A 27,407-nucleotide genomic window follows, 5' to 3' on the forward strand; every position below is an offset into this window, starting at 1 on the left:
GAAATAAGCGGCAGAAAAAGAGGACGACGACGACGAACAAGAAAAAAACCGATAGAAAAGCAGGGTTCGCATTAAAACACGCCATACACTTCAGCGAATGGAATGGAATGAACGGCACGTTTTTGAGCGACACAACAACGAGTACAGTATCTTATGCTCTTTGTGAACTACATTTAATGGCTTACCGAAAATGGGATCGATTTCATGTAGCAAGTCCTTTTGCTTTTTCCCATATCATGCGTGTGCGGTGAAAATTTTTCCTTTGTGCTACTCTCTTTAGTTGTTTCCATAAACCATGCAAATATTGGCCACTTTTTGCTATCACTGATGCCTGTGACATATACTATCGTATGTGCAGTGTGCACGCTTTGAGTCAACGCTAAGGACAACGTTTTATTGGTGTTGTCACATTTATTACATCATTCCTCAAGCATGTCTTTGATTAAGCCCTCCAAACATATGTGCGTGCGTATGAGTGTGGGCATACGCAAAACTGGGACAGTTCTTGATCCGAACTCTGAAAATGTGTTTTCTCAAAATAATCGAATTTTTGCTTTTCTCATCTTTTAGTTCTGGTATTTCCTCGTTTAAAATTTTTTTTCACAGGATCTGTGATACATTTTGTCCATTGGTTGCATTATCAATTTGAAATGTTTGCCTTGTACAATTCACACACGTCCCATCGACACAAATCCATAAATGAGATTCTTGTTGCCAGCTCTTCGGATTGTTTTCTTTTTTGTTCTGCTCCGTCTTATTTTCTCCGTTATTTGGAAAAATAATAATAATTGAATACACATGAAATATATTTTCGATGTGCATTTTGGCGTAACATGAGTTTGATATTTTCAACGAATAACCAGAAAGTACTAAAACGCATTCATTCTGTGCAAATGTTCGAAATTTCAATGATTCTCATCTCTCGTTGCTGCGAGCATAGGAAAAACCTTTTTTTTTCTTCTCTCGAATATGAAATGAATGAAAAATATAAGCGAAAACGAAAGAAAGAAAGAAAAAACGTCGAACACGCACGCACACACTCATTCAACCACAGCGAAAATTCGTAATTCATTCGAAGGCATTGGCAGGCACATTGAGCTGACACACATATATATACTACATATATACCCTCCGAAAATAAAAATACTGATGCTGACAAAGACAAAGCGCACATGCAGTAATAATAATAAAAAATATGAGCAAAACTGTAAAATTTGCGGGTCTCATATAATGGCTTTTGGTATGTGTAATGGAAATAAAACGGAATGCCATCACAGAGACAGAAGACTACATATCTTGTGTACATCATATGCAGACAATCGTTTGGGGCGAGACACACACACACGGAGAACGTGAAAGCGTTCGCTTTTTTGCATGTAGCGCTTGGCTGCTGCTGCTGCTGCTTCTTCTTCTTCTTCAGCATTGCTCTCTATTCGGTGGTGTTTTTTTCTCTTCTCCTCCTGTTATTATTAGTTTTGGTTTCTTTTCAACGACATTTCTTTGTTTACATTCCGTTTTGATGTGCTCGTCGCCGCAATGGAAGACAAAAAAAAGACCGAGACATCGACAGATGGAGCGAAGAAGAATATAAAAACGAAATATATGTATGGAATAGAAATATTGATGTTTTATTTAATTTTAAATGAATATCAACATACAAGCCAATGACATTCAACATTGTGACGGCACATTTGAGTGCACATTTTGTATTGAACACATTTCAACGCAAAATTACCGCACACACACACAAAATAGCGAGAGACCAAAAGCATCATCATATAATCATATATAAAATGATTGCAGCTGGCATAAAATGATGTGCACAAAGCCATGTCGATGCCAAAAAATCATCCATCTATATATTGAAGCCAAGAATTATTGCGTTGCATTGAGTATGAAAAGTGCGCTTGCTTGTTCGTTCATCAAGCGACGACAGCGACGGCGGCGACAATACACTGATTTCTAATCAAATTTTGCGAAATATTAGTATGAATTTGATGAAGGGCAAATGTATACATTTCCCTCAGTGCTGTTTCATGGTAGATAACTTCCTCGCTGTTCACATCTTGAAGTCAATTTTGTTCCATCAAAGAGCTGAACGCAATAATTGTGTATTGACAATATTGTATACAGCAGCTTGGCAACAAATCACTTCAAATTTATTTGCTGTATCTTGATTGGAGCAATGGCAAAACCCAAAATCAAAATTAAGTTAACAAACAATGGAATAACTCGGTTCTAATTTAATATTTATTGAACTACTGCACACAAATACACTCGCTAGAGAAGAAATAAGCGAAACAAATCGCTCAATGAATTTTTATTAAATACATTATATCTCACTTGGCTCATGTATGAAGAAGAAACGCCAACCCATTTGTTGTCTGCTGGAAAATTGCAACAAGATAATAAATATTTCGATTAGAGGCGAGCTTGTAAAAAGCATTGCTCCCTTATCTGCTACTACTATTTCATCGGGCGCTCACTTTTTCCTCATTTCAACTGGAAACTTCATCACATAATGAATTTTTAAGAGAAATTTCTGCTATAAATATACGATGCTCATCTTTTGGAATCTAACCCTATCCGTGACACAACAGCCCGAAAGTGGGAAAAAAGAAGAGCAAACATATGCAATGATGTAACCGAAAACAGAAACCACTGATTGCTACGCAATCTCAGTGAATTTGAATAAATTACGCGATGAAGAAGATTGTCAGCGTTGAGATGTCAGGCGTTTGCTGTGAAATGACAGTAAATGAATGGAGTGTTAAATAAAAGTGAAGTATTTGCAGCGAAAACAATTTCTCATTCTTACATTTTGGGTCGTTTGCAGCAGCAATGACAGCAGCAGCAGCCCAGTTTCGGTGCAAATGGGCTCGGAAGATTGAATAAAAATAAAATCGTAAGTGAGAGAAATTCCGTTTCATTTCGAAGACATTGTGTGAAATAAGTTCGACCAAAAACACACGCTCACCACATATCAACAATTCTGAAACGCCACATACACACACACATGCACACTGTGTCAGCAATAGAGCAAAGGGCCGCGCTGCAAAAGAAACTATAACATGAATCATACATGGCGTATTTATAATGATTCTCAAGCGATGCATATAAATGTGAATTCATTTATTATAAAGTGCACACTAGTGAAAATGCCAAAATGCCAAAATGCGGTACAGTGATCACGGGGGATCCTATTGAGGCTCGTTCGTTCGCTTCGTACCATTCGCTGAAACTAACATCCAGTTTTATTCGAAATTGTTTACGCTTAACATTGGAATGAAATTCAAGTAAAGTGAGTACGGGTACACACACACACACAGTGCACTGGCGTACACAGTCATGAAACAAAATAAAATGCTTTTTATGCACACGAAAATGCTCCCCATTTTACTTACGCATATGGAGAGCGAAGCGAACAGAAAAAAAGGACAATACATAAAACATACTCTGAGAACCGTTCACTATAATACGATTTTTGATACATATTTAACATGAAGCAATTCTATTATTTTTTTTTTCTTTCTCTGCTCGATGTTCAAAATGCATCAACGGGGAAAAAATTTCATTCTCTTTGCTCTTTACACTCGCCGCTCAGTGTAAAAAAGTGTGCATATATAAAAAAAAGCACGAGAGTAACTTGGTTATTGGTCTTGGAGTCAAGCATTCGATGCTACTACATTAGAGAAAAGAGATATATCGTGTGTGTCGAAGACTCTTTCTCGTATTCACTCTTTCCATGTAGTACCGACGAGTGAGTGGATGAGTCATAAGCCGTATAGTCGAAGTCAGTGGAATGTAGCAATGTGGCACATTATTAATGTAGAAAATTTCAAACAACAATTCAAGAAAATGTAATATCGTTTTTGTTTGCAAAGAGAAAGAGAGAGAGCGAAAAAAAAGAATAAATAAGTGAACACACTCCAAATATACGGTGCACCGTACATGTACACATGAAAGTTGTGTGTGTGTGTGAGAGAGAGAGACAGAAGAGTTCTTCATGGCGCAAAAAGCTTTTTACCAAAAGCAAACATTCGGTGGCAAGCTTCAGTTTTTTCTTCTCTCTTTCTCTTTCCCTCGGATACTGTTGAATGTGAAACATTGATGGTATTGATGGTATTGCACAACCAGGACTATTTCACATGAAATAGAATACAGGAATAAAAAAAGGGCCACCCACACTATATGTAGTTTTTGATTAAATTTGCTGGTTGTTGTGAGTACGATAGTATGGCAAAGAGAAAAAAACAAAATGGATTTCGTAACATGATCTTGCGATCGCCCATATATAGAGCAATTCCATTTTGCGCAATATTCCCGAAAATTATTCAATTTTCGACGTTTGTGAACATGTGAACCATGTGTGTTGTCGAATATTGTGACACTATTCCGTTATGTGTCTTTGTTCGACAATATGACCATACCACTTCTCATTGCGGCAACATTCACTTCTCTTCGTTCTTTTTTTCGCCTTTCATCTCCATCGCGGTGTATCTTCATTCAGTGGACATATAGTTTTTGTTCACTCTGGCCATCTCTATCTACCTCTTTCTTCTTCTGGTCATATTATGTTCTACGTGCAATGGATTGATCATTCAAGTGAAATACGATTAACACTAGAAAATAGAAACCGAATGAAATCGCTTCGAATATTGTTTGAGAGTTTATGTGAGAAATGACCCACATAACCTGTTTCGAATGACTCAATGCATGTATCCCCGTGCGATGGTTGGTGCTTGTGTGAAATTCACTCCGATCTACTCACAATCGGCAACATGATTTTACACACACACACGTTTTTTTTCCGGGCAAGTGGATGGTGGATGAAAACTGGCGCGGGTACCGGCACAAATGGAAGGCAGCTGCGAGTGATACAAAAACAACAAGTGAAGACCATTTGGTAACACATGCAACCACCACACAAAGAATATCGTTGAACAAGCCATTAGGAGTGCAGAGTGTTGCTTATGCATACGACAAATTGATGTAGCTCATTATGTTTAACTATTGGGATTTATGAAATTACAATGTCAAAAAGCTCCCGTTATACCGTTAAACTTCATCGCTCACATCGACATGTACAAATTGTATTATCGGTCGTTACTTATCACCACCCCAAAAGCCACTTGCATATTGCATATTCAAGTTGTTTGCGAAAAAATTTCGGTGCACAGTTTGTACCGAATTACACGCGGTGAAATAAAGAGATGGAGAGAACGCGAGAAGAATGATATCATTATTTCGTCTTTTCAAAATGACAACTATTCAATGCAAGGTTCATTGTTGTTGTTTTCCATTGTGGTCGTTGTCGTCGTTGCCGTCTTTTCTCCCCGTGCACATTGCAACAAAACACAGACATTACTACGCCATAAAAAACAGTCAAGCATTAAAGTTGACATTAACTAAATGGCACTAGAACCGCGAATATCGTGTACCAAGTTGTTTTTTACGTTCTCATCTTCTTCGTTTTTTTCTCCTGTACGTTGTTATCTGCAGTTTGCAATCATGAAATTATCGTTGTCAAATGGAAAGGGAGAGCATTGTGCAATGCCAAGAAAACTTTCGCTTTGCAAAAATTCCCCGCCCCTCTCCTTCCAGCAGCAGCAGCAGCGGGAGCAGCAGCATTTGTGCTTTTCGTAACGAGATGAGCAGAAGAGAAGAAAAAAACGATGCAAATTGAAATAACGATCGTTAGTTCATCCGAATCTGTGTGACGGCGAATCACTGCTAAAAATTTCAACACATGTTGCTTATTGCTACTAACTAAACTGAAAATTAAATGAATGTTGAGGACAAAAAACACATATACACTCGTACTCCATCTCGCTCCATCTCATCGTTTCTTGAGCGCACTAAGAAAAGAACAAAATACGCACTTTTCCATTCTTTTTTGTTTTTCTGTGGTAAGCTTTTTGCCATTGTGAACGCTCCTTTCACTCGGTCTCGTTGCTGCAAACAAAATTGTTTAATGAAAATTTATGCAGTCAAAAAGTTTCAACATGTTCTCTTCTTTTCGATTCGTTTCGCTATTTTTGTTTTTCTTCTTCCTTCTCTTCTTTACTTTACGGAATTTTTCGATGGAAATTGTTGAATGGTCGCGCGTGCATTTCAGGACTGCATTAATTTATCTCCTGCTCGGCTGCAATAGACTACATAGATAGTTTTATGAGAGCAACATTGTTCGTTGTGCACAGCATGACTTTGCCAGTTCAACGACTTTAATTGTTCAAAATGGGATTCTTCATTCGTTCACTCGTTCGCTCGTTCGCTCACTGCAAAAGCTCTTCTGTCTCATTTGTTTGGGTCTTTTCGTTGTGTTGCTTTAATTGGATGCATTAACAAGAATTTTAAGCAGAATCCGACATATTTCGTATGCAATTTCAAGTGGTGTCGTTGAATTTTCACAATCAAAAAGTTTGTTTCCTCAGTATTCATCCCTCTATCAGACGATTACATACACACATACTCTCGGTGATATCTCTGTCCTATGTTATGTGTCTCCCAATTGTTAATTTAGCACATGAAATTTATTTCAATGGATCCAATTTAGCGAGCAAAACTTGGCATGTTGCAGGCATCAGACTTAATTCACATTTCAATCACACTCACAAACACATACAACCATGCACAAAAAAATGCTTTGCATTTTTTAAGCCAATTTCGCAAATAGCATGGCTCATTGTACGATTTGCCTCTGACACCGATTGCAGCTTGCATCAACTGCATTCACAATAAAATCGTATAATGGCGCGCTCAATTGATTCGTACGTATCTGCATATCGATTGGCATATCAAGCAATATTAATTGCTCTTATTATCGCAATTGTATGATAATGCACAGCAATTGGAATATCAAAAACAAATGTGCAGCCAGCAAATGACACGGATAATTGCAAATGTCAATATCGATATAAATTTATATATGTCCATACTCGAAATGATGAGCCGATAAAAAATTCACTTGCAATTATTCGAGGATGCATTTTTCGTCAATTAGCATACTCCTAATTACCATATCAGCTGAGCATGTGTGTGTGTGTATGTGTGTGTGTGTGTGCAAGCGATAGAGAGAGATTTATTTTTAAAATTAATACTCTTCGAGATGTCAATTATGGAATGCCATTTATATTACGTAAGAGATTGACCTGGTTTAGATATGGTCACATGTCGTATTTCTCACTCTTGTTTGTTTTTTTTTCTCTGCCTCGTTGCTTCTCCTTGCAACTGGAAATGGTGAATTCTCGATTGCATCTGAATGAGATTTAACTATGTCAGTGGTTTGGCGTTTTTCTCAACGTCATCTCATTCCGTATTGGCTCGTTCGCCCGAGTTTTTGTTTTTCACGTGTCATCGTTTTAAATTTGATCGGTTGACCATTTGGTAGCATATGCTGTGAGCCAATATTGTTGCGTCCGATATGACGGGCTAGTTGCCGAACAAGTGACACACAGCCGTTCTCGTTCGTTCATTCGTTCGTTCGTGTGAATGTGCTTATATCGATTTTAGTCGTTGAAATTGTGTGAACCAAAAAATTTTCACTCGCAAAAGTGTCGGATTGCCCATTAATTTGAATGTCACCGTTAAGCGCTATAATCGTTTTGTTCATGATAATGTTTCGCCATTCAGCCTAGTAGAAGCAGCATAGGTATGCCTGAGCCGTGGAGTGATATGCTCGCGCAAATGGTGACTCATCGTGAAAATGCATATATTACACTTTGTATTATGTTTGCCGAACGAACGGATTGTGTGTGTACGATTCACTCTTGCCCGGGCTCTTTTTACACTCGACACTATTTTTCAATGTGCAAGCAACATTGTTCCGGATGTCACATGTGAATGAATGCTATTGGAAATTATATGCTCCGGAGTTGGAACTGTATTGTGAATTGGGAAAGAGAGAAAGAGAAACAGAGCAAAAAATAAACAGAATAAACGAACCTTCGTCTGTTCGAGATATTTTACAGCATTAAATTGTCGTATGGCAGCGGCAGCAACATCACCGTTGTTACCACCGATGGAAAGAATAATAACAACAACAACAACAACCATATCTCTTTCACTTTGCAATACTCACGCAAGGATTTTGAAATGGCAAACCACAATGGTGTGTATGTTGCGAGTATGTTTCCATTTGAAACTGAAAACTAACAGTTGGGGAGAAAAAAGCGAGAAAATTTTCAGTAACGAGGACACACAACACCAATTTATACACACTCACACCGGTATGCCGTGTGCACGTTAAACAGGCATAATGACGAAAGCGGATGTAACCGAAACGAAATAAACAATGGCTGCAAAACAATACGAAAATGGTACCGTGTATCTTCCCCCCCCCCCCCCTCAGTCTCACCGGCAACGATATGTGTGTATACTTAAAATGGCAAATTTATATCAACGAGATAATTTGAACATTGCACATGAGCTGCCATGGCATTTCGTGGTAAAGAACAACAAAACGACTACAGGTTGTTGTCACAATCCTTTCAGGAAACTGGGTGAATTTCAATTCATCGGCGATAAAAAAAGAAGAGGAACAGCGTAATTGCTTCGGTCGTTGATTAAGCTGTCGTGCAACGACTGTTGTGTGACGTATTCATTGACAATTGAGAAAAAACGACGAGAGAGCAGAAAAAAAGGAAACGGAAATAAGATACTGAGCCCAAAACCGCAATGATTTTAAATTATGGTTGAAATTGGTTCGCTTTCTCCAAAAATATAATTTGTAACAGTAGGTCACTGTCGGTTTATTTATAGACTATGGGAATTATGTGTTTGTATGTTGCAACAAATACATCCATAGATCACACAGGTAATGGAAGAAATTCATCGAATTATTCATTCGATGCAAACACAATGAGCATAAGCAAGCATATATCCATTTCAATTGTCACTGAGCATGCAATTCCTCCGAGACCATTTACATTTCCATCCACAATTGACTACGGCTATTTGGGTTAATTACAAGTGTAAAAGCAAACACATTCCGATCATCATACAGAGCAAAAAAAACAAACAAACATAAAGTACCAATTACTCCGAAATGGAAAAATCGATGGCGTCAAGATACGTGATGTGAAGAGGAAAAAAAATTAATATCGATTTCACTCAACATTCGAACAAATCCTATTTCTGAAAGAATGAACAGCTTATGTGGGTGTTGTGAATTCAAATGGAAAGCCAATTTACAAAGCACACTTATTTTCGCACTTTAATCCAACAGAGAGAGAGAGAAAGCACCGAACGGAAAAGGAAAAAAACACGCTTTAACCAAATTACTGGAGCGATCAAGGTTTTTTGATAACAACTAAGAGAGAACTAATTCTGATGGATTTTCCGAATGTAGAACTTTTGCTCGTTGGCAGTTGCTACATTTTCAGGAATATCGATCGGAAAACAACACAATGATGTGAGCTTGCTCTTGGTCAGGGTTTGGGCATACCACACAAACATCGTTCCAAAATGACTGCTATCTCTATCCCACCTTCTCTCCCTTTCATCAAAAAAAGCCATTCGTTAATGATGTGCTCGAATCATGTGCAGAACGCTTTTCGATTGCCGTCAATAAAGTCATGGTTTGGAAAGATGTTCTGATCAAATTCGAAGCCCAACATGTACAATACGTTTTGTGTACACGTTTGAATCGTCGTACTAAAACAAAAGCGAAATTCAATGGTTCTTGCCAATAAGCTAAAACCTCGTGTAAATGTGGATGATTCATTACATTGAATTGCGCCGCTTGAAATGATTCGATCGATGCGTGGCTACGTGAATCAATTGTTCTTTAAATAACGTAATAAATGCGTGAATGTGCGCGTATGTACGGTGAATTTGATGACTAAGCAAACGGTTGATAACACAAACTGCGAATAAATTTGAATAGCAAATTCAAAAATGCGTCAGAGCAATACTTTTGTGGGATACACATGTTAAATTGGACTTGATGTGTAGCGCCACATATTTACAAAAATCCAGTGTTTCCAGCCCTCGCTCTCCCTTGCACTTCGCTCTGTCACTGATAATCTCACATGACAATATTAATATTAAAATGCGTGGCCCGGTGAACTGAGCGAATATGCTGATTGTTGTTCTCATATGGCTGGATGACGGTATTCAGGTGTGATATCATTCGCAGCAATTTAGAGCTGAAATCTTTATGGTCGTCCATTAATTTATTTTAAAGCTTTCAATTTATTCCCAAATCATATCGACACACAAAAATGATGCTCTGCGCTTTACTTTATGCCGATGCTGATGTGCCATAATAAGCTAATATTATACGAGCATTAAATGCGGATGGGCGAAAATATGTGCACTGAGCCAATGCCACTGGAGTTGAGTCTTAAAACAACACAACAACCCCACACCGCACAATGTTTGTATGCAACAAAGCCAAAGAAGAAAAAATTTATGTCAATCTGTAGAAAATATGTGGAAGAGCCTTTGTATTGGCCGTCGTACATACAAAAGACGAAGTTGGCAAGCAAATTAGAAAAGGAATGAGAAGCGCCCAACCATCACATGTTATGATGTTTATTTACATCGGTTAGCAGTTACATTTTCGGCAGCCACATTATTTATCGCCACGAATATGCAATGAATTATACGTTGGACCAGACATGAGCAGCTCGAATGGTATTTGCCGCACGCAAAAATGCACACACACACAAACTCGAAAATGATTAATTAGTATTATGCAGAAGGGCGGGAGAGAGAAAAGAAACATGACAAAGACACGATAGACTTGGTGCCTGGCGTAAAACGATACAATGCATATCTAAAAAAAAAACCTATTAAGTGGAAGAATTTATTCCTTGTCTCTTGGAAAGGCTTGTTGCGCTTCAATTTCGGCGACAGCCAATTCCGTATTTCAAATTCTAATCCTCCCCCATCGCCACATAAAGACACAAACATACAAGCACGCATGTACATTATACAACTTAAAGACGTTGTCGTACGAGGTAAATTTTTCTTTTCTGCGAATTTCAACCGAAAAAAGGACATTATAACATATGAGTTTTGGAGGTGGAAATTACTTGTCAAAACATATTGTTCGCCCTCTCCACTGTCGATCGACAAAAGAGACCAACGAAATACGCATTTTTTTTCTCTTCTCTTCCCCCTTCCTTCTCTCATTTTCATAACCGTACGCGTCGAATTTCGTCGACCTGTGCATAATTTGAAAATTCACATCAAAAGCTTATAAACATTAAAATAAACTTAGCGTTTCCGTGTAAGGAAAGAAAAAATGAATGAACACGGCACAGCGAGCGAAAATAAGATATATGTGCCTATTGCAATATGTTGTCGTCATTTATTTTGGTTGTTAAGTTTGAGTAGTCTCTCATTTTGTAATAGAAATTATGTGTGCGTTTATGCGTTGGGGAGAATCGTTTTTTCAATCTCGGATTATGATAACAAATTTATATTTTGTTGTACAACATTTTCAACTTATTTCCCCGGTATACCGGAAAACGGAACAAACATACTGGTGATTTGCTATCGCTTCTTCGGCCCTATTATTAGAGGAAATATGTACGAATAAGTATGTAAAATATATACCCGAAAAAAAAACTGATACCTACGCATATTTATAGCAATATTTTAGCGAATTTACTGTGTTTGTTGCGTGTGTCTTCTGAATATATCAGGTTCCGTCCTTCTCGATGATTTTTTCTCTGTCTCAGCGAGGAAAAGCCGAGTCGATATTTTTCGTCTGTCTTTCTCTTCATCCCCGAATTATTGCATCGTGTTACATATATATATTTTTCGTTGCCTTTATTCGCGTCGCATTATTACGGATCGTCCTGTTTTAACAACCGAACAACACAAAGAGCCCAAATCAAAAATGGATAGAAGCTACAAGAAGTGGAAGAAAGTGGAAGCAATATAAATTATGACGAAATATGAAATGTGAACTGTGTCGAAATATGTTATTTTCTTGTCTCCATCTCTCTGGCTTTGCTCTGGTTGCCACTGGTGTTCACAATCTCGCGTGTCACTCAAACGCTTCCATCGTGATTTTTTCTCCCCGTCGTCTCTGCAATAAATTATTTTCGTGTGAATAAGGGAAAATGAAATGATAGGAAATCACGGCGAATGTAAATAGGTAAATTACGTCGAATTTCTTGTCAACTTTCAAAATGTGCGTATCGCAAAGTTCTAATTTTAGCATCAACATCAGACTGGCTTCTGTTTGTCGGCAGGGGAAAAGGGCAGTAGGCTGACCAAGACAGACGCGAACATTAATTTGTTATTAGAATTTAATTCGTCGCTTGACTACTCGGAAAATTTTCTGACGCAAGTGATTTATGGGCCGCTGAAGATGTGCCATAATTGGAAATGACTGGAAAAGAATTCGTATGCAGTCTGGACGAACGAACAGTAAAAGAAATGACATAAAATAAAATTAAAATGGTACACAATAACGATTCGATAATAAATGCTGCTGAAGCGAAATAAATGGCACTATCAATGAACACAAATCAACGAATAATGCTTCGTCATAATTCCTGTGCGACGGCGCTCAGCCAGCATTGAATGAAACTCAATTATTCAGTGGACCGTTGTCCATTTACAAGCGCCAGCCAACGATTCATTTGATGCACAGCGTTGTTGGCTTTTTTTCTCCTTCTCTATCTCTCTCACTCTTGCTCTTTTTCACTCACGTCCATGCTCTGGCTCACCGAACTCATTCGGTTTAGTTGTTTTTCTAAATAACTTAATCACCATTATCCTTGTTGATGATTTTCATTTGAATGACAATTGCTGGATCGAAATCAGAAACTTTGTGTTTATCATTGCCATAAAATGTTAACATCGGTGGGGTCCCAGGCAACTGAATGATTGGCTGTAGCAGTGCCGCGAGCATTTTGCAGCAATCACACACACACACACACATTCGATATGGCTTACCATATATGACAAAGTATTTCCACATAAACAGCTCACTAGTTCATGGAAATTGCGTTATTGTTGTCATTCCGACTGGTTTTTATGTGATTTTTCCGACTGGTTTGTTCGCTCACACTCCGAACATTCAGTGTTTCTCTCTGTTTGGTCGTTCATACGTTCGTTTGGAATAATTTCTACTTTTTTTTCCTGTTCATATCATGTGCTTGCTCTAGAACAAATTACTTGATTGCAGTGTGCAGACATGAAATCAAGCTTTTCACATAGGGAACAATCAGTGCGTTCATAATGGACAGCTTATATTTGGCCTGCAGCATGCTTGAATATCAATGTGTGTGTGAGTGTTCAGTTCATGTTTCGGGTTCACATCTCACTCACACACACACGCACACACACACACACACACACACTCATACAATCACATAGCCGAAAATCATTTTCGAAAAGGGAATTATGTTTTGCTTTATTTTGCTTTGGTGCATTTTCTTTCGATTTAATACGGCTACTGCACACCAAGTTTTACTGACAAAGTTGGAACATTAAATTGCCCACAAGGCTCTTGTGTTTGGCTTGCCCGTTCCCATCCAAACTTTTCGTACGTGTCCGATTTTACTGGTGGCCTCCCAATATACATATTCACGCTCGTTCATTCACTGCTTCCTTCTCTTTCTCACTCGGCTACTGTGCGAATATATTGTTTGCTTGATAATGATTTGGGTCGGAAAATTTTCCCTCACATTCTAACTCTCTCTCACTCACTCACTCACTCGCTCCCTTCCGTCTTTGTTTCGCTTAGTTTAGTAAATGTCCTGTCCTCATCCTGTCCGAACACTTCTTTTTATGTTACGAGCCGATTCATTCAACTCGACGCCATCATTTTTATTATGTTTTGTCAAAATTGTTTTTATCGTAATGGTTTTTTTTCTCGGTTTGCGCTTTATTGTCAATGATACGGCATGTATAGCCAATTCACGAGTACGTAGTGTGTAAAATTTTGTGAAACACAGTAACAATCAAATACAATAGATAGCAACACATTATTCGCTGTGTATGTGTAAATATTTGCTTGGTTTGCCGTCATGATACACACAGAGAGAAACCGAGATAAGCATACGATGAAAATGTGTGTGTATGCTCAAGAGCAAGGAAATGGAACAATATTTCCATGCACAATAATAAATTAATGCGAAATCTAGATCCTCTCTCTCTCTCTCTCGTTTTCATTCTGTGTCTGTGTGTTTATTTATTGAACAATTTTCGTTCTTAAATTTCGATGTTGTTGGTTGTGTCAATTTGGCTTGCCGTGACTATGTTCGGTTCAAGGGTGAACAATGGGCCCATTATTTCGGGCTCATTCACAATTTAAACGATCATTGTTGCACGAATCAGTACGGACATTCCTCGACCGAAAAATACATTTATATAGTCAGTTTGTATCATAAAAGGCATAACTTCTTCAACCAGCAAATAATTAATTGAAATGGAAAAATTTTAATTTCCAATTTGGCATCCTTTGTGCTAATGATTTCATATAAATATTATGGGCTTGAATGAATACAAAACGATTCCTCTGAAGATGTACCGGACAAACTGCAACCGGTGAAACAACAACAAAAAGATGAAAATGAAAAACAATACGAAGAAAAGCGAATAAAACATCCAGTGAACCGGGGTCTGTTCATTCGTTTTGATATGTTGTACAAAACATAGCCTTTTTTCTTCTTTCTTCTTATTCTTTTTCGGTTGCTGTTGTTGAATTGATGCAGAGTCCGAATGTTGTTGAATAAATGCGAGTATAATTGCCCCAGATGTAAACAAAATACATTCATCCCAAGCGAACCTCATCTATTATGGATAGCATTATTATTGGCTAGTCTAATATTCACATAATAATGCGGTTATGTCTCGGTGCGTACGAACAATCAGAGAAACAGAAAAAAAACATTCGAGAGAGAGAGAGAGAGAGAGAGAGCCTAAATGCAAAAAAGCAAAAGTGATAACACAAAAACGAGAAATGGTAAAAGCAACGGAATCGACCAGATCGGGATGAAGAATGGTTGGAAAAAGCGGAACATTATGTAAGCAAAAGACAAATGCGTTAATCTTTTGTTCAAAAGCGGCCCATTGTTTTTTCTTTCCTTCTTTCGATGTGTCTCTCACCCTCCCGCTTGCTCGCTCTTGTTCATTTACACTGGTCACATCGAGCACAAGGCGGCAGTGGCGGCGTCGGCGGAAGACAGCATGCAATAACAATAATGGCACGTTGATGATAATGAGTGAAGATCTTAACAACTGCCATTAACCATTAGGCCATTACTAAACCATTTTTCCGCATTTATTGTGGTGATTATTTTGCGGATTGGACTCTTTTATCATTGCCATAGCACGCGTGTGGATGGAACGCATAAAGCTCTCTTTCGTTCGTTCCAAACTTTTTTCTCCTTCTGATGGAGTCATTCACTCGTTTTGGCATCGATTTATTAATTTTTTTGTTCCTTCTTCGCTTTTTTTCGCTCATTCATCCATTTTCCGTGGAAGTTTTGCATTTCTTAAACCGATTCTCATCGGACCCATGCTCGCATACAAATGGTTTGTTTACCAAATTATAGAGGCTTTCGATTCATGCATTTAATTCATTTTTTATGTCAACAATTTTGTGAGAAAAGAGAGATATCAGTTATGCGATGCGACGCTTCATCAGGATATGGAAATGTGTTCTGAAGACTTGGACATTCATCTCGAATAAAAATGAGTAGTTAAACAGAGCAAAATGCGGCAGTTGCGGCGATGGTAGCTATCGGCTAATTAAATGCATGTCATAATCGGTTATGCAACAATCGATCAACAGAGCAAACAGAAAAAGGAACTTCTATTGCACTGTTTCGGCTTGTCACAGGGAATTAAATATTTATTAAGTTGGCTCTTACTTTGCCGTTACTGTGATAGTTTGCACGGAAGTCCCCAGCATGGCCGAGGGAAATAATGTAACATCCGAATGTGAATGGTCTGCACGGAGAAATAATGCCATTCGAAGCATGCATCCCGCTGATAAGAGGAACGAACGAAAGAGAGAGCGCCGAATAATGTGGCGATCCATGGAGAAAAACGGATGCTGACACTGTGTGTGTACAAGTGTACATTGTAAAAGCGGAAGAGCTAGAGCAGGAGAATGTGTGTTTATTTTTGGGAGGCTTTTGCACGGCGGTGACGAAAACTGTAAACTTCAGATCCACATGACCTAGATGTTGTTTTATGTGGACCGACTTTTCTGGTTTATATCGTCATCAAAAATTTTGTTGCCTTCGTCACTCTCTTCATCGTCGTCGTCGTCGCCGCCGCCGCCACCGTCTGTCTTCGTGAGATGGATATTTTATGTATGCGATGAAGTCACTTATCGACTGCATACAAGAAGAACGTGCATCATCTTGAAATTGAATGCTTGCACAGCCATCGATTATTTTATGAATTTTCGCCCTTGCACGAACACAATAACTACACGATGAGCCATTTGGTCGAGTGCAAATGTATGCGAGTTTTTAAATATGAAGGAGAGGAAGAGGTTGGCGAGATGGTAGATGTAATAAAAAGAATTCGGCAATTCAAAGCGCCGCTTTATTATCTTCTTTTGTGCATCAACAATAGAACGGGTTTTTAGGTCAGGCAGTTGTAAAATGTTGCGATTGCGCACATTTTTATGCTGTTTTTCACATTACACTGATCGTAGGGCATACACTTTTCTCGCTTGTGGTCATGTTTTTCTCGCCCGACTTTCAAAACAATAAATTATTCGGGTTTTCCGGAGCTTTGAACACAAATTAGATAGTGTTTGAATTTGAACTAAAACTCTGTATTTGCCAAAGAATAAACCTGCACTAAAAATCAATTTGATTTACAACCGCTTCGGCATACGAAACGGAGTCGATTCGATGAAGTGTGACATTTATATTTGTTCAATTGATTACCGAAAACCATTTCAAACGAAGCGAAGCGTTTATTATCACGTCTTGGAGAAATGTTATTGCAGCAGTAACAAAACATTCTATTCGAGTTTCTGGCCATTTTTTGGAACAATTGTACAATTCGACAATGTTGCATTTTACAAGTTTATTGTTCAAGCTATTGCGTCTTCATTGTCGTTTATATTTCACATAGTTTTGTTCTGGGTGTTATGTGTATGTGTGAGAGAGAATCTTCTCTCTATCTCGTCACCAGTGTTTAGTTATGCTTGCATGTGGCTTTGGCAATTTTGGTGCAAATACCAGCATTTGCTCTAGGCCACAACATGACTGTGCTCAATTTAATATTCCGCCCACATTCACCAATTTCACCAATTCGTTTCATTTCAAAAACTACAACCATTCATAATTTAACATTTCTTCATTCTGTGGGTTACATTTTTTTTCGCTCTATCGCTCACTCGCTCGCAATTCTTTTGCCATAATAAAACAAATCGTTAATTTGGAATAAATATAAGCGCAAAATGTGGAAAAGTAAATAAAATCGCTCGAATTGGAATTTGTTGTGCACAAATAGCGATGCATACGTGTAAACAAAACGAATGACAAAAAAGCGAACCGAATATCCCTAGTCCGAAAAATTCATTTTGATATTGGAATCATTAATGGAATTACATGCGTTGTGGTTGTGGTGAATGCCCGTTGTGAATATCAGACCAATCACATGCATAATCTACCTCTCTCTCTGTGTGTGTTCCTATCTATCTATCTATTTCTCTGTGTGTCGGTGAGCAAATAGCATGTTATAATAAAATTAACAAGCGTACCAAATTCGGTGTGAAATTGCTACACCACACCGACATACCAACCAATAGCATCGGAAAGCAGATCAGAAACCAAAGTGAAATCGTACTAATAACCCGATGGTCATAGAACAAATAAAGACGTCTAAATATAATTCATGAGCGTGGCAGAAGTTAATACGTCCAAATTAATTCAGTGGGCTTCTTTCTCTATCTCTCTCTTGGTTTCAAATTTAATGTGTTTGTGCTTCTGTTCTCTTAAGCAAATTTTGCGCAAACATGGCGCATTTATCTGTGATATTACGGCATTTTTTCCATGCTGCTCTCATTGCGATTAGCTCGAATCTCATTTATTCATTCATGGAATACGACCGCATTTTTTTCTCCTTTTAGTTTCTCTTTTGAACCAACTAAACAATCCTATGCTCTTCATTCGTTTGGGCTTGTCCGGTACATATACACAAACACACAAAAAAAGAATGTTCATTTAATCCGGATTTGAGCGATGAAAAACGCATTTTTCTTTAATGCATGCTTTTTTCCCACTGATTCTATCATTGCGGGCGTGTTGTTGTGTTACATGCTTTTTTTGGTCGGTTTGAATCTAACATAAAATACGATGTGTACGCTCAGCTTTTAATAACTTTTGCAAGCGATTTGGCCGTACTAATGGAAAACTTGGGGGGATTTGTGTAGCTATAAACCAATTTTTTTTCGGATAAATCACGTTACATTTGCGAAAATTCTATGCAAACACACAATGAATCCCATCGAGTTCAATCCCGTTCTCCGTTGATGATGACGATGATGATGCGTATCAATAAGTCGGTTGTGCAAATCGAAAAGTGACGAGCGAACGGCAGCCAAATAGCGGATGAAAAAAAAACACACGATTTTATAATCGAATTCGCCTACCCCGATTAGTCTGGATTTTTAATGAATTTTTAATATGATTATATGCGTAAAGCAGTGTTTTTAATGTAAGATGGGCTTAACTACTTCATGTATATATCCGTCGGCCTATTAATGAATTTTACCAAACTAAGCGCGCAGACACAATCATAGGCCCATACGCAAGTAGCGTAAATGGGCAGGCGAAAAAAAGTGTGATGTGTGTGTGTGTATGTGCAATTTAAATTTAAATTGAAATTTCCATCATAAAGCGTTCGTTCGCATCAGCTTTACAAAATGCAAAGAAAACCCGGACCATGGATGAACTGATATATACCGGATACGGATCATCTCATTTATAAAATTTAAACTGTAACATAATTTCAATTTGTAGCATTATAAAATCGTATACATGGGCATCACAGCACCAAACAAATTAAGTTTAGTATCCCATATCTCTCTGTTTTTCTTTCTCTCTCCCTCTCTCACCAAAGCAATTATACCTCATCACATTTTATTTTATTTGTATTTACGTAATAATCATTTTAATTTATTGAGGTTGGTAATTGTTTTCGGTTATTCGTTCATTCAGTGCTTGTTTTGTTACTACGGAACGAAAGGGGATGGATGGTGGTAGCACAAGGGAAGAGGTGCATAGTTAACATTTTACATATGAACGATTTTGGATTTTGTGATTGGCCAAATTATTAAAATCCAATGGATACAAAGGAATGATTCGGTGAAAAGGCTCGCACACACGCACACGAAGAGAGTGGTCGTTCAACTTGTTCCAAAGCGAAATGAGATTATCGCCATAACCTCCCCGCTCCGGCCGGAACGAAATGAGATTAAAAACATCGAAATGAATTATATGTGCAGCAGCAAAAAATTAAACAATTTGGTTTGCTTTCAGGAATATGAAAATGAAAAGCGCTTATAAAAACTCATATATAATGATTTTCATCGGCAAATAAAAAAAAACTTTTCAATAAAACCATTGATTGGGTAAATTTAATGCTCTTGTGCCGCGTATCCATATTTCATATGTATTTTAAATCATTCGCATGAATTATGTGTGCTTACTATTGACAATGAGCTATTTTTTGCAAAACTCAAATGTCGCCCACCACCACCGCCGCCAATGACAGAAATGAACAAAAAAACAATGATGACAAAAAATCCAGCGAACGAAACGTATGGCTAAAATTCGACATTTGATACGTCAGCAACAGTGATTATGTTGGGGTCATTTCGTTGCGACAAATTGTGCTATACCACTCGCTGTGACTAATAGCCCAAATATACGAGAAGCGCGGTGATGACGTGAGCCCTACGAACATACTAATAGAATTTATTTTTTCCTTTTGAAGGTGTCTACCATTCCCTTTTCGTCGGTGTTCATTATTTTTCGCCATAATTCATTCGAAATAATTCATTTCACGCCACTTTCCATTTGTGCCATATAAAAATTGCACGAAGCCATTAGATGAAAATGGCACACGAATACGGGCCAGAATTCAATATATAACCATGCCATCGTTTAACCATTTCACATTTTAATTTTTTCGCTGGAAAAATGAAAGAAAACATATGTCTCAAAGATCTCAGCGCGCGCGCACACACATGCAATACAGGTGGCACCGCGCGAATTACGCTTAATTAAACATTTCGACCAAGGCGAAATGACGGGCTCCGCCACATTGTCAGAACTTATTGAAAAACGACGTCAAACAAGCAATGGCAAAGGGAAAATGTTATTCACGCTTAAAAAATTTATATACAATTAATAGCGCTAAATTCACCGGACGTAGGAAAAGCGTTCAAAATCCGATTTGAATGAAATGAAGTCGAAATAAGAAGCAAAAGAGAATGAAAACAATGTAAACATATTTTCTGTTTTTCGATGTTGAGATTTGCTCAAGTTAAGGTTGCTTTTGAATGGACTTTTATTACACGACTGCATGCATATGAACTAGAGACGACGACAGCGTGTAACAATGAACTTAACTTATTTTACATTCGACTTTGGATGAATGAAAGCACAAAGTCGACGTGTTAAAGAATCAAGAACATAACAAGATTATACGGCTCTTATGAGTAATATTTTCGCAAATTAAGCACTTGTCAAACGAATGACGGAATGAATCAAATGATTCTCAGAATTTAAATTCTCTGTCTCCCACTCCTTAACGTCATTTGACGTGGTGCCAGCAGAAGCATGCCATGTTTCACTTTTCGTTCAAAAGTGGAAATTCAAAATCGTTGTCATGTGCTCGTTATAAGAAAGTGAGCCCCCTTTTCGGAAAAACGACTCTATCGAAAACGCGCGCGTGTGTGTGTGTGTGTGTGTGTGTGAGTAAATGAGAACTAGAGAGCGCCAGAGGGAGAGCGAAATAGAGAACTGGACACATCGTCAGAGGAAGTATTTAAGCAGCGGGAATTTCGGTGAATTGGAAGCAATTTACAGTGAATGGGTGAAAGATCATAAGGATTGTAAAGATGAATGAACCACCCTCATGCTAAACGATATCATGTTGCTGATTGATTGGAGCCGGAGTGAGCACAGTGCAAATAAATAACATTGTACGTGAGAGATACATGATTGCATTTCAACGAATGATCGTGTGGTTGGCCATCCCGAACGTTTGTTCAAAATTTAATAATTATAGGTTTGCAAGCAGGACATCATCCCCTTTTGTTTTCGATTCAACATGTCTCTGATTTTAACATGCACGATACAGTATATTTATTCCCCATGTCACACATTTTTATTTGTGCAACGCATCTATTATCCCCTTTCGGCCGTACTGGGGATGAACCGGATAGAGTCGTATATTTTTTGCACAGAGAGCAAATTGAAACAAAAAAAAACCAACAAATTGCATTTGTTACATCACAAATGGATGTTAACGAAGAGAGACAGTGGCAATGGCAAAATTGCCCAAGCGATCGTAATCATCGATTGATGGGCTCGAAATTCAATTTAATTTCTCATTTTCGTTTGGCCGGTATCCAATGTCCGATTGATTATACACGTACACAAAAAAGCTCAAACATACGCTCACTCTCTCTCTCTCTCTCTCACACACACAAACACACACACATATGTGAGTGCACTGAGACTCGAACAAATTTAAACAGTCTAATGAATATTTTAATAAACCGTTAATCGAAACCGAAGGAGAACAATGAAACCGAATGGAAAAAAGGATGATCGAAAACATCGAGAACTGGCATTTGCGAATGGTTGTGAAATTGAATAAATTATTTAGTGTATGTTGACCGGTCAAACATGACACATATGACTGAATGGGCATGTCCACATGAACACAAAAGTGACAGGAATCCGGCAATGACAGACATCAGCAATACAGTAGTCGTGTGGCCCCGATTTTAAAATAGTGCATTAGAAGTTAAAGCAAGTTTTTGGGGTCGGGCTGTGGAGTGCAAAACAAGAAATCAGCATTTGACACACACACACACATACACCGACACGCCAACAGCAACAACAAGAAAACACAAATTTGAGGATATGATAATAATGGGAACATGCAAAACGAATGACGCACAAATTGTGCACAAAATTGCATTAAACATGTGCAACGCATAAATGTCGACAGTACCATGATATAAAGTTGTTTGAAACGCAATTAACATTATTATTACAGCTATAAATTTATTATTATTGGGTCTGGGAATTAGTTTTGTCGATTTTTTTAAATTTTCAAACATTTATTTGAATACCAAAATGAAATTACATTTCAATCAAAATATTGTCCATCGGAAGCGATGACCTTCTGCCACAATGTGGGCAATTGACGGATGCCTGCCTTAAAAAATTCCTCATCTTTTGAGGCTATAAATGCATCGAGCCAATTTTGGATTTCTTCAACTGAAGAGAACCGCTCTCCGTCCATATGGTTTTGCATCGATCGAAACAAATGGTAGTCGGAAGGAGCCAGGTCTGGGCTATACGGGGCGTGAGCCAAAACTTCCCATCCGCTATTTTCCAAGTAGTTTTTGACCGATTTCTCAATGTGTGGCCGAGCATTGTCATGTAGGAAAATCAATGTCTCTTTTCTGGTCTCCCATTTCGTGCGTTTTTCTTTGATTGCTTGTTTCAAACGTATCAATTGTTGTCGGTAGAAAGGCCCATCGATGGTTTGACCACTTCTCAGCAGCTCATAATACACCACTCCCTCCTCATCCCACCAAATAGACAGCATTACCTTGTCGCCGTGAATTTCTTGTTTTGGCTGTGATGTTGCTGGTTGGCCGGGCTTAACATACGATGCTTTGCGCTTGGGGTTATCGTAATGAATCCATTTTTCGTCACCAGTGACAATTCGATACAGAAAACCTCTTTTTTTGTGCCTTGCGAGCAGCATTTCGCAAGTCACTAAACGCCTTTCAGCTTGCGCTGGCGTCAATTCATGTGGTACCCAATTTGACAACTTGCGAATGAAACCAAGGGCCCTTAAACGATATCCAACAGTGCTTCGGTCAACATTCAATGCTCTGACAAGCTCATCTTGAGTTTGACTCGAATCTTCATCGAGCAATGCCTCCAATTCCGCATCTTCAAACTTTTTTGGCTGGCCGGGACGTTCCTTGTCTTCCGTGCTAAAATCACCACTTTTGAACCGTGAAAACCACCGTTCACATGTACGTTCCGATGGAGCATGCTCACCATAGGCTTCCACCAACATTCGATGCGCTTCAGCCGCAGTTTTCTTCAAATGAAAGCAAAAAATTAATGCTTGCGGGAAATGTTGCTTTTTCGGTACAAAATTTGACATATTTAAGGCGCAAAAAAAAATGTTTATCCAAACTTCGATGAAATGATAGATGATGATTTTTGTAGTTTGACACTAGACCACTCATGTGAAAAAGAAAAAAGTATTGCCCGATACAACCATGCAAAGTTACGCCATCTTTTGAAAAATCGACACGATTAATTCCCAGACCCAATATTTCTGAATGAAATATTTCTCTTGGGTTCTTTAGACTAATACTATGTGGTGAAATTGCATTTGACTAGAGAAAGTCGTGTTACGATACATTTTTGATACATTGCACCAAACTCTCGACTGCATTGCACATTCGGCAACACGTTCGATGTGTGACGATGACTATGATGATGATGGTGGTGGTGGTGGTGGTGGTGGTGATGTTGAAAGCACACATGAGCCAATGTGTCACCATCAGCAAATTTGACATATTGATTATAATTTATACGAAATTGCAATGTCTTTGTACGCATTTGCATTGCCTTCTGTACATGAGTGGCGGTGCTGAGGCAAAACAATGACGATTAAAATTTATGCATCAATTCACGGCAATATCCCTTAAAGCCATTTAAACAACACGACAAAACAATTCCATTGAGAGAGTGAGAGAGAGAGAGAGAGTTTTCATCGTCCGGAAGTGTTATAACAAGAAAAACGCAAAACTTTGGTTTTTCCAAAAGGGAAAAAGAGCCAACGATTGTGTGCACTATAACCATTTGCATATCGAAATTATCATATTAATCGTAAAGTGATTTGCATAAACGGAGCATTTTCATCATTGAAAATATTCTGTGCTAAACTCTTTGTGAGCAACTTTTTAACTTGTGCATTTAATTAACGATGAATTCCATGCAAAAATGGTGAATATCATATCACACAAGCGACCCCATCCGCCTCCAAAACCCAAGTTTACAATATTTTCTCGTGATGAATTCTTTATGGGATCCACTTTGCGATATGCAAATGGCATCCATGGAACACCAAAAGATGCATATTGTATGAATTCATATATGCGGTTGAATTCTCGAAACAACAGCGCATTTCACTCAGAAAATGCACCGAAGTTCTACTGATTTTGGCCAAAGTTGAAGTTTTCAAGTTTTTATTCATTCCAATTTACAATGGGTTTATCATTTGTCGCTTTATTAATTGGTTTCTGTTTATGAATTTGAAGTTATTCCTTTTTTGCAGTGTCACTTTTTCTTTATCTCTTTGTCTGTTTCTCTCTCATTCTCCCTCTCCCTCTCTTGTGACATTACCAAAATTCGTTTTTGCATATTGGGCGAGCTGAGATTTTGGTTGGCGGTATTCCGGTTGGCGGTAGAACATAACAATTTAAATAGGAATTAGATAGTGATTTTTATCTCTGGGGATGTTTCTATTAAACCGTGAAATAAGCGCATGATTTTTGATGACATGAATTTTATTCGAATTAACATAAAATGGCTATTGTTTAGCCAGAAAACTGCATCGAACTGGTGAATACGAACAATTGTTTTTGAATTTTTTTTTTCTGTTGGTGTCGTTTGGTTTTTAGTTCGGCGATAGATTTTGAATGAATGCCAATTTGTTGTGAATAATAATTTGTTGTTTTACGATTGTGAATGCAATTTTTCTGGGCTCATTCCAATTTCCGTTCCATTTCGAAAACAGGTTTTATGGATATTGTGAGGGTTGAATTTGTATCAATAGTACATGAGCGAAACATGCACATTTTCGCGCCAAATTTCGGTTTCGATTAATTTCAAATACATACAATGCATTAAAATTATTCGAGCGTATTTTGTTTGACGGTTATTTATTGAAATCTGTTGACCTTTTCTTGTTTTTTTTCTTCTTCTCTCAATTGCAGATTGGTCGGGCGCAAATGATCATGAACGAGTTCAACGACAGTTATCCGTGTCATCAGATAGTAAGCTATTGGATGAGGATATACGTGAAGAGACCCGCGTTATAATGCGACCTAAAAAACCACCGAGACCAAAATCCGAAGTATTTTTAAATAAACAGGACCTGCATCCGCGACGAAAGCGGTTTAGTGCATTTGGTGTAAGTATACTCCCATACAGTTCATATATTCTAGAGAAGAAGAAGAAACAAAAACCAAAACCAAAACCAATTCGAACGACAACAATCCAAATGTTGTCAATGTGTGCGTGCGCTCGTGCATGCTCTGACTTCTCTGTCATTTAAACTTTCAACAAAGTAGTCAATTATTCGTCAACTATGAAAATATGAAGTTACTTGAACAAAGTTATTCATTCAAATTAGCACATTGCAAAACGATATCAAAAAGTTGAAGCGAATCGTGATCGTGTGTTCGTGTTAGTACGCACCGGGATGGGTCGCATGAGTCAGGTGATGAATGGCATTTAGTGAGGCGACAGTTTGAAATCTGTTATGCAAAATGTTGATTGAAACGCGTTCGCATTCGCGAATAATGTGATGCCCGCCAACAGCAAGTAACAGCAAAACAATGCCAAACAGAACTGCTTGCATCGATGCCAACAGCAATGTTGCGTCACATACACACATCACGAGCACATACAAACAATAAACATATTTAGTGCATCATTAATAACTTTTCTCCGAGAAGGAAAACAATTTTCGTGTGTTAATTGACTGCTGTTTCCGCTTGAGGAAAAGAAGAAAATAAGGAACTTTTATTTATTGCCAACTTAACTATGGGCTTTCCTTTCGTTCCAATTTCTCTGTTGTTGTGGATGTTGCCATGCCAAGGAATTAGCACAATTTTTCCATTTCACTGTGTTTTTCTGTCATGTTTGCTCGTCTCCCGATCTTTTTTCGTTTTCTTATGGTTTTTGCCGAGCTCGTCTTTATCGTTGTCGTCATCGTCATGTTTTTTTTAATTAAAACTTCGAGTAAAAAATAACGAAGAGCAAAAAAGAAAACACAATATTTTAATTTGATGAAAATGCTGTGCATTCACTCTTTTTGTTGTTTGACGAGAGAGCAAAAGAAGAAAGTTTCCAACGTTTCTTTGGCCGCTAAAGCTCGACTGTAATTTTTTTGTTTCGTTCTCTAAGAGTTTATTTGTGGTGGCGTTTCTTTTCCCCTTGATTTATTTGATTTGTCGGGTTCTTTTCAATTTTTCAAGATATGGATATAAACACTTTGCCGGCTTCAATATCATCTTTTCAGAAGCCCTCAAATGACGGGGTTTCGACATTATTCAGCATTTATAACTCATTTATACGGTATCATGGCAATTCAAAACGCACCGAGAAGAAAAAAAAACATTCCTTTCAGCATCGTCAATTCATTCATTCGGTTCCATTATCATGTAAATGAAACAGGCAAAATGTAATTTATCGAAGAGAAAAAGAGGCGAAAAAAGCTTGAGTCGATGACCACGAAAGCATCTCATAATTTGGGATACAAGGTTTGCATCATCCGAATTCCTTTCGGCAACGTCATCCAGCGCTGGCTTCTTTTGCTCCGCTCTATTGTTCGAAATAAAAAGAATTTGCAGCAAAAGAAAAATGTGAAATGATTGTCGTATTCGGATACGTAACAATCGAGTCGAATCACTTTTGGAATCAAAAATGCCATAAGCAACATCTTCGTAATGTGATTGTTGAAGTATCCTCTGTTTTTTTTCCCCTCTCTTTATCATTCAACTAATGTCTCGTCATTCAAGGAGGACCTGCGTAACAGTGGAAGAAAAAGCGAAGCTCGGCAACAAAAATGTCAGCTTATTTTAATAGTATTATTACGAAGAGTGAACGTTGCTGGAGTGTTGCAATGTATGCGAAACAAATGATACTAAATAACTCTATTTGAGTAGATCATTTACCCGATGAGTTTTTTTCCCCTTCTGTTTCATTCTTCTCTCCCGTCCGTTTTCTTTCCGTCGCCCCGTTCCGTTATCATGCAACTCGCATTTGGTCGATTGTACTATAATACTACAGGTAGAATATATTCACTTGTTTTCCCATTCGTATTGTTTAGTAGAGACGAAGAAAAAAAGCAACAACATCCAAGCTATTACCATCCTGTTCAGTTTACATCATTCGGCTGCTGTCTATGTC

The 27,407-nt window shown here is 38.0% G+C and overlaps 1 protein-coding gene across 9 annotated transcripts in view; it reads left to right on the top strand.

Moving 5' to 3' along the window:
• The window catches only part of LOC129578795 (cyclin-dependent kinase 14), a 175,253-nt gene that overhangs the window by 127,421 nt on the left and 20,425 nt on the right, over positions 1-27,407 (top strand). For all 9 annotated transcript variants that reach the window (XM_055467921.1, XM_055467919.1, XM_055467920.1 and 6 more), the window contains one exon: positions 25,208-25,404. In XM_055467921.1, coding sequence (XP_055323896.1) covers positions 25,208-25,404 — 197 coding nt within the window. The remainder of the gene's footprint in view (positions 1-25,207; positions 25,405-27,407) is intronic.

This window comes from Sitodiplosis mosellana, unplaced genomic scaffold (genome assembly GCF_009176505.1).
Source record: "Sitodiplosis mosellana isolate CC-2019 unplaced genomic scaffold, AAFC_SMos_1.0 Smas_scaffold_6226, whole genome shotgun sequence".
In the NCBI taxonomy this organism is placed as follows: domain Eukaryota; kingdom Metazoa; phylum Arthropoda; class Insecta; order Diptera; family Cecidomyiidae; genus Sitodiplosis; species Sitodiplosis mosellana.